The sequence below is a fragment of the Nyctibius grandis genome, chromosome 7, assembly GCF_013368605.1.
Source record: "Nyctibius grandis isolate bNycGra1 chromosome 7, bNycGra1.pri, whole genome shotgun sequence".
Classification (NCBI taxonomy): domain Eukaryota; kingdom Metazoa; phylum Chordata; class Aves; order Nyctibiiformes; family Nyctibiidae; genus Nyctibius; species Nyctibius grandis.
The window spans coordinates 2,836,995-2,852,128 of NC_090664.1; the positions used below are offsets into that span (position 1 = coordinate 2,836,995).

Below are 15,134 nucleotides of genomic sequence, written 5' to 3' on the forward strand. Positions count from 1 at the left end.
GTATCTGAACCTTTCACAAATGCTATTTAATTTACCATCATAATGTTTGTGTTTTGGCCATGGTTTTGTTCCCATCTGTGCAAGTGCAATTGAGGGATGTTTTCTGAAAAAAAAAAAAAAAAAAAAGGCAAAAATATAAGTATTGAGCTAATTACAGTGTCTAGATCAGTGAGGCTTTCAGCATTTTTGACCATAGCTGTGGTAACTCACCCAGGAAGCATTTTGCAGAACTGTCTGGTTGCTACCACAGAGTCAACCCTCTAGAAGAAACAAGAATTGTGTATATATAGAAAGAGGAAAGCTGATGGAGGTGGCAGACTGTACTTGTTCCTTCCCAGGCTGACTTGCTGGAGGAGTTAGCTTGGCTGCTCCTTCAGTGGTAACTTGAGCGTGGTCTGTGGGTGAATATGAGAGGAACTCCTGCTCATGCCAGGTCCTTCTGTGTATTAGATTTTTGGTTCGATGATGGGATGGGAGTAGCATGTACTCCTTTAGATAAAGGCCTCCACCTGTTCGGTGGTAAAAGTCTGTCTATAATCATCCTGTGCCATGTTGCTGCAACATTTGATGTCCTAGATTGATTGCTGCTCTTATCACACTTCCCAAAGCAACAGAGATTAGTAGAAATTGTTTGGTCTAATACAATGGTTATCTTTCCTCTCAAGTCAAAATTTGCTGTCTTTGTATTGCTTCACCAGAAAAGTCCTATATGATTCAATTATTTCTCCGTATTGTTCTAAATTTATCTTTTCTTTTACGTTGTACATCTTCTGACCTCAGATTAACTGATTGCCAGTTAACTCAAGATGGATAAGAGTTCTGTAAATGCTAAGAGAGCTGGTGTCTAAATGTGTCACGGTTTAAAGCTGAGCTGGCTATAACCTGTGGCAGACACTCTGTTAACCCTCCCCCCTGCCCCAGAAGGGAAAGGGAAAAGGGAGAGAGACTGATGGGTTGGAAAGCTAAAACAGTTTTAATAAACTATAATAATGAAAAAGAATATCATAATAATATTGGAATAATCAAATATATACAAATATATACAAAACCAAGATCGAGCTCCCCCGATGTCGGCCACATCCCCACCGGCACTGCAGGGCAGGCTCCGGGAAGGCCCAGGCTGGGCCCAGCGACGGTCGAGAGCTGGATTCAGGGATGCCCGGATCGGGATCAGGGGCAGCAGGAAAACAGACAGAGTCCTCTTTGGACACTGGCCAAAGGCTCAAGCAGCAGAAGCAGCCCAAGGAGGCAGAGGCCTCCCAAAACAGCAGACCGAGACCCTCGTGATCCCCCCGCTTTATACCGAGAATGACGTGGATGGGGTGGAATACCTTCGTTGGTCCATTTTGGGTCACCTGCCCTGTCCGCTCCTCCCTGCAGGTGCGACCCCCCTGCGGCTCTTCACTCGTAAGCAGGGAGGAATTCAGCAGTGACCTTGGTTTCTCTAAGAGTAAGTACAGCCAGAGCCTTTCTGCATAACATCCCTACCGGTGCCTCAGTGATAACTACAAACTTCGAGCGTTGTCAGTGCTAGAAGCAGACACTGTCTGCAAAACATGCAGTTAGTTTCAGAAAGTGCAGTTACTTAGAAGGGACTTAGCTGAAATTAAAAATCACTGAAAGGAGAATTGGCCTGGTTTGGGCCAAACAAGGACAAAATGTTTTGTTCTAGGACGCAGATGTTTGTTCTTTAATCCCTGGGCTCAGTTGTAGAGAAAATGCACCTGATTATAGCCTGTTGTGAAAAATCTCTGGCAAAACTGAGTCTGCCCTTTGAAGTGCTACCAGTTTGCAAACACCACTCTTGTTTCTCTTTAATGTCACACAGACACAGCACCATTTTCAAGTTTACTTGCTGCTTAGCCAAAGCCAGCACCTGGATGAAAAGCAACTGTTTTAAAAACTGGGCTCAGAAGGATGCTATGAAGTTTTGCTGGCCTGTGCTGCCTCAGGTTGCTTGGATCCATGCTCATTTGGGAGGTGACAAAATCCATTTGTGGTGGTGGTTCTTCGTGGTAGGGTTTAGCAGAGTCTCCTGCAGCAAGGAAGCACTCTGCAGAAGCACAGGAATGACATTCTGCTGAAGTTGAGGTCTCCTGTTGTGGGAAATGCTTTGAACTTTTCTGCTCCTGAAAGCATGTTGAGGGTAATTTTCTCCCTTTTTTAAGGCTGTCTGGTCATCAGGATGCCTTTTGTTTGCTCATTACTACTGGCTACACAGCTAGCTGTTGTAGCATAAAAAAACCCTAAAGCCATGAAATCCAAGAACAAAATCTTGTCACTTTTCTAGTTTGAGCTAGGCTGTAGCCCAATCTGTGATTGTAAACTGTGCCATCATTGTCTTCAGGCATGAGTGTTGCAGCTCACAGCTAGCAATGAATGATTTCAAATCCCTGTTCCTGTGATGTATGCTCTGTGTTTTCTCCCCTGATGGCTACACAAGACAGCCCAAAAGCTGCCCTCCCCGAGACTGGTCCTTCTTGAAAAGGAGGTCTTTGCTGTCTGTGTAGAAAGCACAACATGACTTATGCACAAATAGAATGGAAAATGCAAAGTGGGAGGAGTTACTGCTGTACCAAAAGGGAAAAAATAAATAAAATCTAGCCAAGTTCTGGGAGAGAGTTGAATCAGCAGTTGGAGAGCTTGGAGTCCTAGAGCTGTTGTGGGCTGAATGGCATGGAAGAAAGTGCAAAGGGAAAGACCTGGGGTGAAGGGGACGGGGGGAAGGAGGGACCTCCTTGTTCTCCTTTTGAACACTAGTCTGCCCAGTGTGGAGCTGCAGCCAACCCTCTGAAATAAAACTGAAGCAGGTTTAGGAGGCAGAAGAAGGGGTTAAGTAGGAGATGGGTATTTTTTTTCTTTTTTTTTGGTTTAAGTGGTGTTTTAAAAAAGTTATTTGTCTTGGATGCCATTTTTACCATTGATAACCTCTTCAGCTTACTTAGTAGCATAATCAGCAGTTCTGAAGCTGGTTATTAGCGGGAGAATGACTTGCAAATTGTGTTTAGAGGGCTACAGCTTTCAAATGCACTTATTTGCTCTGCCTCCTCTCCCTCTTAATATTTGGCTTTTAGTTTCCTGAATATAGTAATATGATGCCATAGCTTCTGGTTCACCAATGATACAGAACAGTATATGTCTTGGAGGAAAAATAGGAAATGCCTAAATAAAAAAAACTCTTGGGGCATGTTAAACCTCTTGCCACAACTAGGAACCAAGTGGAAGCTACTAGGAAAGCAAGAGCATCACTCTGAAGGTTGTGTGTGTAGCTTGGCCTCTTACAATCTGAATCAATAAGTGACACTTTTATGCAGGTCAATGTCTTTCACAAGTGGGTTGGTTCAGCACCTTGGGTCTAGGCATGTCTATCGGTGTGTGAATTTTAAGAGCAATGGGCGAGCTTACGTGTTTTGTTGGAATAAGGCTGCTGCACTGTATTTAAGTCATGGAGCTGGTGCAAGGTGGTTTTGAGTTGCTGAGTAAATGCAACTCTGTGGTTAAAGAGCCAGGGTAAATTGTTTGCTCCCCTTTGAAGTCAACTGAACACTTGTCCCTGACTTCAGAAGGTCAGGATTTTGGTCTGGGTTGGTCCTAGCTACGCAAGAACTTTCAACCATGCTGACAGCTCTGACCATCAGTATTAGTGATGGAGACTGGAAGTAAATAAAGGACTTTTTCAGGCAACAGAGTACACGTCATAGCAACAAGACAGAAAGTGCTGAATGTGTAAACTTTTATTGTTTTGTACCAAAGACATCTTTTACAGAAATACTTAACTAATTTAGTATGACTAGACATGCTTTAATGGTCAAGAGAAACACGTTTTAGAGGAACCTGATGTATTTCCCCTATCAACTGTCTTTTTTCTGCTGCTTTTTTCCTAACAGCAGTTAATACAAGTATTCTGAACAAATATTTGAAATTAATTTTGAGTGTTCTTTAGCTGTTACTGAACTGTTTCTATTCACAGTGAATTGTTGGTAATTTACTGTCTCTTATTGTGCATCTGTCTGAATTTTGTGAATCAAGTGTGGGTGGGTGGGTGTGTGTATGCATAGGTGAGTAGAGTACAGATGTTTTAAAGTGTGTTTTCTCACGTGCAAGTTTTAATTTTGCAGACGGTATCAGAAATTGCAGAAGATAATGAAGCCCTGGTAAGAACCTGATTAGATCATCACCTTGCACACTTCCTCTTCTTTTGCATGACTAAATTCAGGCCCTTGCGCTAATCTTTATATGTAAATACAATGTGCATATTCATTGAGCCAGTCTTCAACATTCTCTGTTTTCTGCTCTTTGACGCCTGTTAATATTTTCTGATGAAGCCTTTTTTGCTTTGCTTGTGGAATGGGTGCCTCATTTCTGTAACTTCTGCAGGAGCTTCTACTATTTCCGAAGGCTTTTGCTTTGTTTTTTAATTTGAGCAAGCAAATCATTTCCCTGCCTTCCCCAATTCCCCTCTTAAATTTGTCTGGCTTACACGATTGATAGTAGACAATTCTAATTGTTGATATTAGTGAGAAGGAAGTAAGAGTCATTGTGCCAGTTTGAATTCCTATTATTTGCTGGTCCCAGGTAGTGCTAATTGTTGCAGATAACTACATAAAGGAAAACTGTAATATAGTAAACGGCCTCATATCAGAAAGCTGGAAGCATGCCTGTTGCCCTGATGGTTTTGAATGGGACTCTTCTGTGTGCTTCCAGTTAGGCACAGGCTTCGTAGGCTTTGATAAATTGGGACCCTGAGAGATCCTCTAATATCTTGATTGGCCCTTAAGTTTGACATGTCAAGTATAGCTAAAACGCAAGGAAGCAAAAGAATAATTAAATTAACTGTGCGTCTCTCACTCTTGAGAGCTTGATGTGGTTTATCACGCAGGAAATGCAACTCCATCTGAATCCATGCTAAATCGTACTTTCACAAATCTGCTGTAAACCAAGTTCTGAAACGTTTTTTATTAAATCATTGCCTAATAAATAAATTAGACAGTAGGAATAAATTTGACAGGAAACTTAAACCCTTCCTCTGTGTTCGCTTTCTCAACCTAATACAAAGTAACTTGTTTCACACTTGAAAAGTTTAGATTCTGAGGAAAATTATTAAAAATGGCATGAGGCTTTCAGAATTCTTGGCAGCATCACCCCTGCTGAGACAAGGTACCTCCTGTGCATTTAGATGGTGGGTTTTTCCTCACTGCTGTGAAAATAGTTCTTTGTGGAAGAGTAGTTATACTCCTTCAGCATCTCTCTGCTACCAAATTCCGTTATCCTGTAGGCTTCTCTACATTAAATTACGTGATTGTCCTTAAGACAGTACTAATATACTGCCTCATAGTTGCATTGCACCCTGGTTTTAGGACCTGATTATACTGATGATCTGAATTAATTTTTTTTACACAGTTCACTTTTGTTTACTCATGGGAACAAGACATTATCTTTAATAGACTTTAATAGGATTATTATTGGTCAGTGTAGATACAGCACATCAGTGGATACAGTAGTAAAGTGTGTGTGACTAAAGTTTATTCTGACTTCAGAGGTTAAATCCTGCCAGTAGCAGCTTCACTTTACATCAGGGCACACATTTTAATATTTTGATTTCCATCAGTAGTACATGAAATTATACAATTAAAATAACACAAATTCTTGAGTTTGGTGAGTTTGGGACTTGTACTAAAAAAGATACCGGAGCCATCGGTCAGGATGTGGAACCTGGCCTGTTCATACCTTTTGAAGGTAAAGTGTATACACAAGTGCTCTATGAGTGTAGTTATCGAACATCCTGATTATTTTTCACCCATGTATTAATGGGGAAAGATCCAATGAAACAAAAACTATTAATAAAATCTGAGAGCTTGATATAGTGAACTAAACTGAACGTTAAGACTTTGCAGCCTCCACCTGCTGTCTTCTTCACTGAAGAACCTTAAAGAAACCAAATGCTAATTAAAAAAAAAGTTGATTTATAGGATGACATATTTCATAAAGTGCCAGTATTTCATTTTATCTCTGTTGGCATGCAGATGCTAGCCTGACTTAATTAAAACCTGATTTTCACAGAGAGGCCTTGTCTAGTAGCTTTCTTCATTGAAGGAAGTTCTTCTAAAATGTGAGTTTCTTTTTCTCTGTCTTTTCAGTTTTAGAAGCTCCCGTTTTGTTTTGGGATTTTATTTATCCCACGTTGTCTAATACTTGGATTAAAAAAAATAAATTCCCATGAAAAAGGTCTATCTGTTGACCTTTGCATTGCGGTACTGAGTTGTAGTCAAACCATGCTGACTGGAGAGTGATGTTTTCCCTGTGTAGGTAGTTATTCCTGGTCTTTTAAGAAAAGCTGGTCCATTTAAGGAAATGACCATGAAATGAGCAAACCCAGGAATTCAGAAGATGGGGAATAAGAGAAAAGGTAATTCTAATCACATCTTCATGAAGAACCAGTGTGTAATAGTTCCTCTGGGGTAGTTTCCCATGCAGACAAGTACTTAATGTACCTCAAAGTGGATTTAGTCTTACTCTGTAACAGGAATATCTACACCTGGATTTATTCAAGAATAGTTACAGCTCTGTTTAAAATTTGCAGCTTGTTTTCTTTAATCAGAGTTAATTTTCAAGCTTAGAGAAGCTGTGATACCAGGGGTACAAAGCTATTTCAGGTTTTTGGAGTGTAAGTGGTTTAAAATCACTAGGGCTGATCCCTTGTAATGAGTGTAGTGAAACTGTACCACAAAGAAATATTTCAGTGGTGCTTGGCACGATGCAAAAAATAAAAAATCTGTGTCAATTGCAGTGTAGCAGTATGCATTTTCTGTCATCATCTAGAAAAACAGGGGCAGCTACCCCACGGATTGTTAAGTCATTTTCAGCTGTACTAAGTACCAAGTAGGTGTGAATTACTCCTAGTTTGATATGATGGTGGCTTAGCTTCACCCTTGGAAAGGTTATTTGAAGACACAAGGCAGTGTAGAAGCAATGAAGAGGAGCCATAGCAATAAAAAGGGACTTGTTCACACTGTGCTTGCAAAGCATCCTGCTGCATCATCAGTCTTCATTTTAAACTTAGTTTCTTTCTTGTCCCCATGGCTTTTCCAGAGCTCTTGTCCTCTGGTGATTAGATATATTCTGCTGCCCTGTTTAAATTTATTCATGGCCATTTATCCTTGACAACTCTAACTTAAAAAGCTGCTCTTACTCTTTGATGTTGACCTCAAGGACGTCAGGCCTTTCAGCTGCCCCGTAGTAGGCTATGAGCACAGTTGCTGAATGACAAGTGACTTAGAAGTTAACTACTTCCTTAACTCCTGCGTTCAGGAGTAGGCTGCTACTCTCTTGTTGCTTCCTGCCCAGTTAAAGTTGTTTCTTTGCTGTCTTCCCTCTGCACAATTAGAGATCAGCTTTGGTTCTGTTTTGCCCGTGAAAAATGATTTGTGTAAAGATGTACTGTCTTTGGCTTCTAGTCCTAACGGGCTGGTGGCTGTATCCTGGTTGTGACAGACAAGCAACAGTTAATTTCCAGGTTCTCCTATGCAACTGTTATAATGTAAAGCATGAGACAGTCCCCCTAGCTTTATAAAAGCTCATACTGCTTTTTTTTTTTTTGTTACCTGACGACAGCTGAGCCTGACTAATTATCTCGATTTAAAGATACCATTTGAACAGCTGGAATATTTTTCCCCCCTCGAGAGCAATACAGTGTTCATTTTGGTATGTGTGTTAAACACGGATTGAGATTTTTTTTTTTTTCCCCAAAATACACCGAGGGATTTGGGTGCTCAAGTCCCATTAACTTATTTTGGTAAGAAATCCAAATTGCTTTAGGCATCATTCAAAATATCAGACATAATTCTATATATACATCTGAGGATTACTTAGCACACGTAACAAAAAGATGGTTTAGCATGTAGGAATGATACTAGGAAGGCAGGTGAGAGAGAGGTGTGGTGGTCAGGGTCACGTGCACATTCCTATCATTTTTAATTTTAGGAAAGAAAAGCTAATAAAATGCATGGAGTTTTTTTTCTTCACAGTTTTTTAAGGTGAGAATGCAGAAAATTCTTCCGAACGTAAATGAACAGGCTTTGACCTGATATTTCTTTAAAACCTAGAGATGTGAAACACGACTGTTGAATACTCTTCAGTCAGGTTTGTCTGAGGGGTTGATGTGCACAGGCTGTGGATCAGAGCATGGCCAACCATCCACACTAGAATGGCTCACGCTGGGACAGCCGATGGTGTCGCAGGCCACAGCTTTCTGCTGCTTCTGGGGCTTTTGCCGAGAGCTGCTGTGAGTGAGGAGGTGCTTTTATGACCAGCTCACCCATCCTCGCAACTGTGGTGAGAAGAAAGGAGTCAGACATCTGAGAATGGGGAAACTTCATCAGCTGTCCCAGCGTAAGGTGTCCCCCCCTAAGAGCCAGGATTCAGGAGGGATTGTCTAAGTAGCTTGCCTGATGATTAAAATGTCAGTGTTAGTGAGATATGAAATTGCAATTACACAGTGCATCTTTCTGAGAATTTTTCCCTTCTTGCTGCATTGACACACATTAAAAAGCACCTTCATCAGGAATTACCATCAAACTATTAAGTCATTTTGCCAGAGCAGCAAGGGTTTGATATTTACAGAACTGTCTTGCCTTGTGCTGTGGATTAGTCTAAAGAGATTTTATGAAGAAAGAGGTCCAATAATTTTTCAGACTTTTTGTATGACTAAAACACTCACTGATATTTAGAGTTAACCAGCTCCTACCACATATTTTCTAAGATTACTACTTTTGTGAGCAAGCTTTGATTCCCTTGAAATTTCTAGCATCTCTTCTGTCTGCTGCTTCTAATAGTGTGAATGCGTCTGTGCGTGTGTGTCTTGAAATTAATTGCTTGCAAGTCTATTTCTACTTATCTGCTTGTGTTTGATCACAAAACAATGAATCAACACCACTCCCTTCCCCCACCGGATACTTTAATCCTTATCTTGCTCTAGTTACCCCGAAGATTGCTTTCATCTCTAGCTGTGCTATTCCTAAACTATCCCTTAAGCCTGGCTTTTGACTTTTGCAATGCCACTTAGTGTATACATGTGTGTGCAGGCACGTGTTATTTAAAAAATACATACTATATATGCGTGGTGCTGGTTAATATATAGAGTTGGAATATTTCTTGCTGCTTGATTAATTCCAGTGTTGCACCTCTTCACTCTCATTAATTATTTGAAGCAGTGTCCCAGGAGTGATACTTGGTGGGATATCTGATCATTTTAAGTTGATCCACCTTCTGGATCCCAAAAGGTTGTATCATTGTCACATCTACTAAAAGCAGATTTATACATTAATATCAGTATTTTCAGCTCCATTAATCAAGTTTCCTCTCCAAAGCTGTGGAGAAGGCTGGATTAAGTGGCAGGATTAATCAGGAGTTTTGGGGAAAATAAATGAGACTGTTGAATGTAAATGAATTAAACTAACCTGAATTCCAGCCACTGCTGTTCTGAAGGTGAATATCCATATGCAGATTTAATACAGTTTAAGAAATCCCTCTAAACTGTACCCACTGTTAATGGCATTAGCTTTCATGTACAATTAATTTATAGAAGAGTATTTATGTGCTAAATATGGGTTAATTGACTAAAGTTTTAAACAATACATGAGAAGAACTAGGGGAGATAAAGTATCTGCTTAGTTTAATGCTGGGAGAGATATTTTTATTTACTTTTCAACCTATATGGCCTATCTTCTTGTAAATTTTTTTTCTCTTCTTATTTGGATCTAATTTAGTCTAGCTTCTTAAAATACCAGAATTCCGTATATTTGTGGAAGTCTTCTGTCATGAAGATGCATGAGAATTGGGCAGACGTTTTTAGAAGGAAGCCTTTCCTAGGGGTGCTGTTTTATTTGTGGATTCATAAATAACCATTTTATGCAAAAGGAATGGATTGGGGAGAATGACAGGACTGGAGCTGAATGAATTTCCTGCAAAGTCTTATTGTTGTCTTGGTATGAAATCCTTGATTATTTGGAAATCTAACAATGTCATTTTAAATCTAATTTAATTCTTAAAAAATTTGCAATATTAAAAAACAAGCAAACAAAACCAACCCTTCTATCCCCCAAATCAAAACCAAAAACTTCCAGATCATGTGTTTGCTGAACAAAATATTCCTTGGAGAATTACAGTGGATTTTTTTTTTTAAAGACACTGTATTTTTCTTGTTTGCTCTTCGGTGTAGTTTTTTTTCATTTTGTCATAAATAATCCCTGTGGACACCCTTACTTACTGTGGAAGAGAAAGGTGTGTTTTGGGGTTTTTTGGTTTCACTCCCAAAATGTCAAGAATGGCAAATTTGTTTTTAGTGGAGAGCATTGGTGGAATTTAGTGAACGACAGCCCCTGTCTTAAATGAAGGGGCCACTAAAGGCTGCATCTCACTGTCAGACATCCCTAAATGGCAGATTATATCAAATACTGTTAGAGTTCACAGAATCACAGAATGTCAGGGATTGGAAGGGACCTCGAAAGATCATCTAGTCCAATCCCCTGCCAGAGCAGGACCACGTAGATCATGTCACACAGGAACGCGTCCAGGCGGGTTTTGAATGTCTCCAGAGAAGGAGACTCCACACCCTCTCTGGGCAGCCTGTGCCAGTGTTCGGTCACCCTCACCGTAAAGAAGTTTTTCCTCATATTTATGCGGAACCTCGTGTGTTCCAGCTTGCACCCATTGCCCCTTGTCCTGTCAATGGATGTCACTGAGAAGAGCCTGGCTCCATCCTCATGACACTTGCCCTTTACATATTTATAAACATTAATGAGGTCCCCCCTCAGTCTCCTCTTCTCCAGGCTAAAGAGACCCAGCTCCCTCAGCCTCTCCTCATAAGGGAGATGTTCCACCCCCTTAATCATCTTCGTGGCTCTGCGCTGGACTCTCTCTAGCAGTTCCCTGTCCTTCTTGAACTGAGGGGCCCAGAACTGGACACAATATTCCAGATGCGGCCTCACCCGGGCAGAGTAGAGGGGGAGGAGAACCTCTCTTGACCTACTAACCACCCCCCTTCTAATGCACCCCAGGATGCCATTGGCCTTCTTGGCCACAAGGGCACACTGCTGGCTCATGGTCATCCTGCTGTCCACTAGGACCCCCAGGTCCCTTTCCCCTCCGCTGCTCTTCAACAGGTCTGTCCCCAGCTTGTACTCATACATGGGGTTGTTCTTGCCCAGATGCAGGACTCTACACTTGCCCTTGTTATATTTCATTAAATTTGTTTACTACTTGCTTAAGTTGCTACACTGAAACTGATTTTCTGCCTTATTCCTACGTACTTCCATCTGAGTGGATGTTCACTTATTTGTGGTGGGTTGGTGCAGGATAGTAGGGGAGCAAATTACACAAGTAGGATTACCCATTACATTGCTTAACTAAGGCTATAGTGTTAGACTCAGGTTTTCAACACACTGAGCGTTGCAGTTCCAATCTGACAGAGTTTTTCTAATTTCATCTTTTTATTAGGTAGGCTGTTGCATTAAAATCCCTGGGGACTATTCGTGCTGTTCAGATTGATTGTATGCTTATGCTTGTTAATGGCTTAGTGGCAAAGTACCTTGCAGGTGTTTTGGCATGCCCTGAAAGGTAATACCCTGCTTGCTTTCAGGCTCTGTGCACTGCTGCTTGTATTGAGTAGTTACCTCATTGAACGGCTTCCTTGAAATCATTATGGCTGTTGACTGTTTGGTGCCCTGACTGTATATAAAAATGAAGCTAATCTTTAAAAGCTGGTTTTTAACATGGAAAATTCCTGTGCAGCTAGTCAGGTCAGAGCATATTTATATTGAGTTTAAACCCATATTGAATTTAATTGAATTCATACAAAGATGCATTGAATCTCAAATTTTCAGGTCTAAATTTACAGGTGTAAAATGCACCGTACTGGCCTGCAAACCCTAAACAATTTGAGCTCCATGCTTGGATAAACTGTGGGAACTTTGCAATTTGCTTGACATGGTTGCCCATAGGTAAACAAAAGGAGATGCATCTTCAGGTTCAAAGAGAGAAATCGAGGCATTAACTATTGGAAAATTGCTGCTTGACAGAAAATCTCTTCTGGTGCATTTTTGAAATATATTTGTTTCCTTGTAAGAGAAGGAACGAACAATCCACTAACTTTCTGCCAATCTATGTGATGCAGAGGTAGCAAAACGTGGCACTTCTGTATGACATCCAATTAGGAGCATTTCTGTAAGTTGCTAAGAAAAAGCTCACTTTTTTCTTCTGTTAGATCTAAAACTCTGAATTTATAAGAGAAGTTTAGTTTGGACTATCTGATTTCCTTGAACTTTGCATGTAGTGTTCTCCTGGGGATTAGTTCTTCTCTTACAAAATTGCTTTCTTCCAGGTGACTCTTCTTGATGTCCATGCTAAATTGTTTTGGAGACTATCTGTTGCACGGCCTCTCTTGCTCTTCTGCTACCTCTTAGTCCATAATTGGCTTGTTTTTCCTGCCTTTCTGAAAGCTTCCAGCTGCTTTATTCCCTCGGTCATTGCCCTGCTGCATCACTGGTAAATGTTATCCTGACTCCTGTCTCTTGCAGCTTTGGAGATATGTTGTCCTTTACACTGACTGCATTTGTTGAGCTGATGGATCATGGGATTGTATCGTGGGATACATTCTCTGTGGCATTCATTAAAAAGGTAAATTTGTAATCAATGCTGTCTGTTCTATATCAGTTTAAATTTTTGAGGTAAGTCATTGGTTTGTTTTTTTTTTTCCCAGGTACATTATTTAGGTCATTGGTCAAAAATGTACATGAAAATGGGATTAAAGTGCTATTTCAAATTATAAATATTTGTAGTTGCAAGATCTGGCCCAGCTTCTACAGAAATCAATGGGAGCGAAATGGGCTTATTACCAAGCAATTCCTTGCTCAATTACAGTATAACCTCCCTGTGCAGATACCATGCAGTTAAAGCAAAAATTAGTATATTGATTTAATGTAAATTAAAATGAGCAATACCATATTTCTTCAAACAAAAACAGCACTGAAATGTTTCCTCTGGGGTATGAGAGGAAGAGAAATGAGTTCATTTACAAACTGAAATTAAGCTGAGATTTACTGAGTTTATCAAGTTGAACTCTGGCCCCCCTGAATCTTGCAGCTGAGATCTGTGGTTTTGAAACAGATCTTGCCATGATTTGCAGCATTTTTTTATTTTCTTGCCTGTAGGATATGCACAAAAGCAGCCGAAACATGGCAGTACTCTTCAAGTACAGAGATTTAAGAGACTGCAGAAGAAAGTTTTTGTTACCGATTTAACCTTTTTCATTTACTGTGGAAAAAAGTACAGCTCTTTACAAAGAATTTTCAAACCAGATTGAACTCAGAACTTATCTGAAGTTAAAGTGCATTTGTACAGGTTCAAAAGATACTGGAGTTGCTTCACTAAAATGATATCAGCAGCAGTAATGGAACGAACCTGTGGCAAAGATATCTTCATTTTAACAGAATGTATCAAGAGGAAAGAATTTTAATTTAAATTTGGTTAGAAAATTGCTACCACCAAAGGAAAGTACAAATTTAGTTTTGCTGCCAAAAGTGAAAGAAGAATCAATTATGAAAAGAGCATTAGCCATTAAAGCTCAGTTTTCTAATATAAATATAACTATAAATTAGTATAATTAATCTGGTTTTTGGACTCTTTTTTTGCCAGTCTTGCTATCTAGATTATGATGATTATTGTTATCTTTTCACGGCAAAGAAAATAGTACAACTGTTTTTTCCCTGACTTCATGAGGTACAAGGTCAATGCCTTATTTGCTAGAGGAGCCTACTAAGAAATGTATGAATAAACTTGCTAAAATGAGTTTAGATCATTCTTCTTGGTTAGTGACTCAAAATAATTGTCTTTGTCTAACCTTATCAACATCTTTTGCCCTGTGGGTTGTATGGTAACTACAGAAGAAAGTGTTGTGTGCACCCCCGTTAATGGGTCAGCTCTTCTGTCTGGCACTTCCATAGGTTTCCCTGGACAGTGACCTAATATAAAAAACAAAACAAAACAAAAAACCAAAACAAAACAAAAAACAAAACAAAACAAAACAAAAAAACCCAAAAGACACAAACAAAAGTGTTCTCACAAAGTACCTATGAAATCCAAAACTGGCAAGTGAAAACCAAAACTGGCCAGTAAAAAGACAGAAGTGAAGCTGGTGAACAGGAAAGGGACCAAGGAGAAAAATAGGACAGTTAGAAAAGAAACAGAAGGACAAAGGATGACAAAAATAGAGGAAGGAGGCCCAGGTGTGTCCTGACCTGCCATGCAGTTGGGAGCCAGAACAGCAGAACTCTCAGCGGAGCTCTGTGGGCAAGGGGCAAACCTAAAGGAGCCCCTTTGGACCATGTCTCTCTGGCAGCAGTCTGCAGCTTTATTCTTGCTTCTTTCTCCGACCTTGGCTTTTGACAGGCCACTTGAGGTTGCTGATGGGCTTGCTCAAGTGGTTGACAAGGTGGATAAGGGAGCTGATAAGTTTCTACTAGCTGAGGGGGAACTTTGCAATTAAGTGCTTCTGCCCTTTGAAGCTGTCTTTCATGTTAAATGGAAGCCAAACTGGAATGGGGAGGAATTAATCTGAACTTTTTTCTTGAATAAGTTTCTAACTTAAAATGTAGAAGCTGGAGGAGACCTCAAGGGGAACCTCTAACTACTTCTAATGACTAACTACTTGGTGTTGGATGCAGTCTCCCTGTCATCCTTTGGGTACATAAAGACTGCTGTTCCAACTGCTGCAAATAAGAGTTGACACTTTCAAGGAGAGCTTTGTTCCTTATCTTAAGGGAAAATAGCATCATTTGAAAAAACTTCCTTATGATGTGCAAGATTCTCTCAAGACCTTTTTCTTGCTTATGACAACAAAGTTTATTTGCAGCTTCCGTAGTTGCCTAAAGGATTTGGATGCCCAGTTCTTAGACAATGTCATGGTAACTGGATATCAAAACACACTATACAAATTTGTTACTCCTGTCTTTAGTTCCTACAAGGGAAGAAATAAAGTTTACAGTATTGGTTGAGATAGTTATATAAATAATTCTAAGAGATATTTTTAATTGCTGTTTCATTACTACATGATGCAGAGTCTTAACCTTGATGAATTGTTT

The 15,134-nt window shown here is 40.0% G+C and overlaps 1 protein-coding gene across 3 annotated transcripts in view; it reads left to right on the forward strand.

The window, feature by feature from the left end:
• ELMO1 (engulfment and cell motility 1) overlaps positions 1–15,134 on the forward strand; it is a 319,175-nt gene that overhangs the window by 97,743 nt on the left and 206,298 nt on the right. For all 3 annotated transcript variants that reach the window (XM_068404555.1, XM_068404554.1, XM_068404556.1), the window contains 2 exons: positions 4,119–4,154; positions 12,573–12,672. In XM_068404555.1, coding sequence (XP_068260656.1) covers positions 4,119–4,154; positions 12,573–12,672 — 136 coding nt within the window. The remainder of the gene's footprint in view (positions 1–4,118; positions 4,155–12,572; positions 12,673–15,134) is intronic.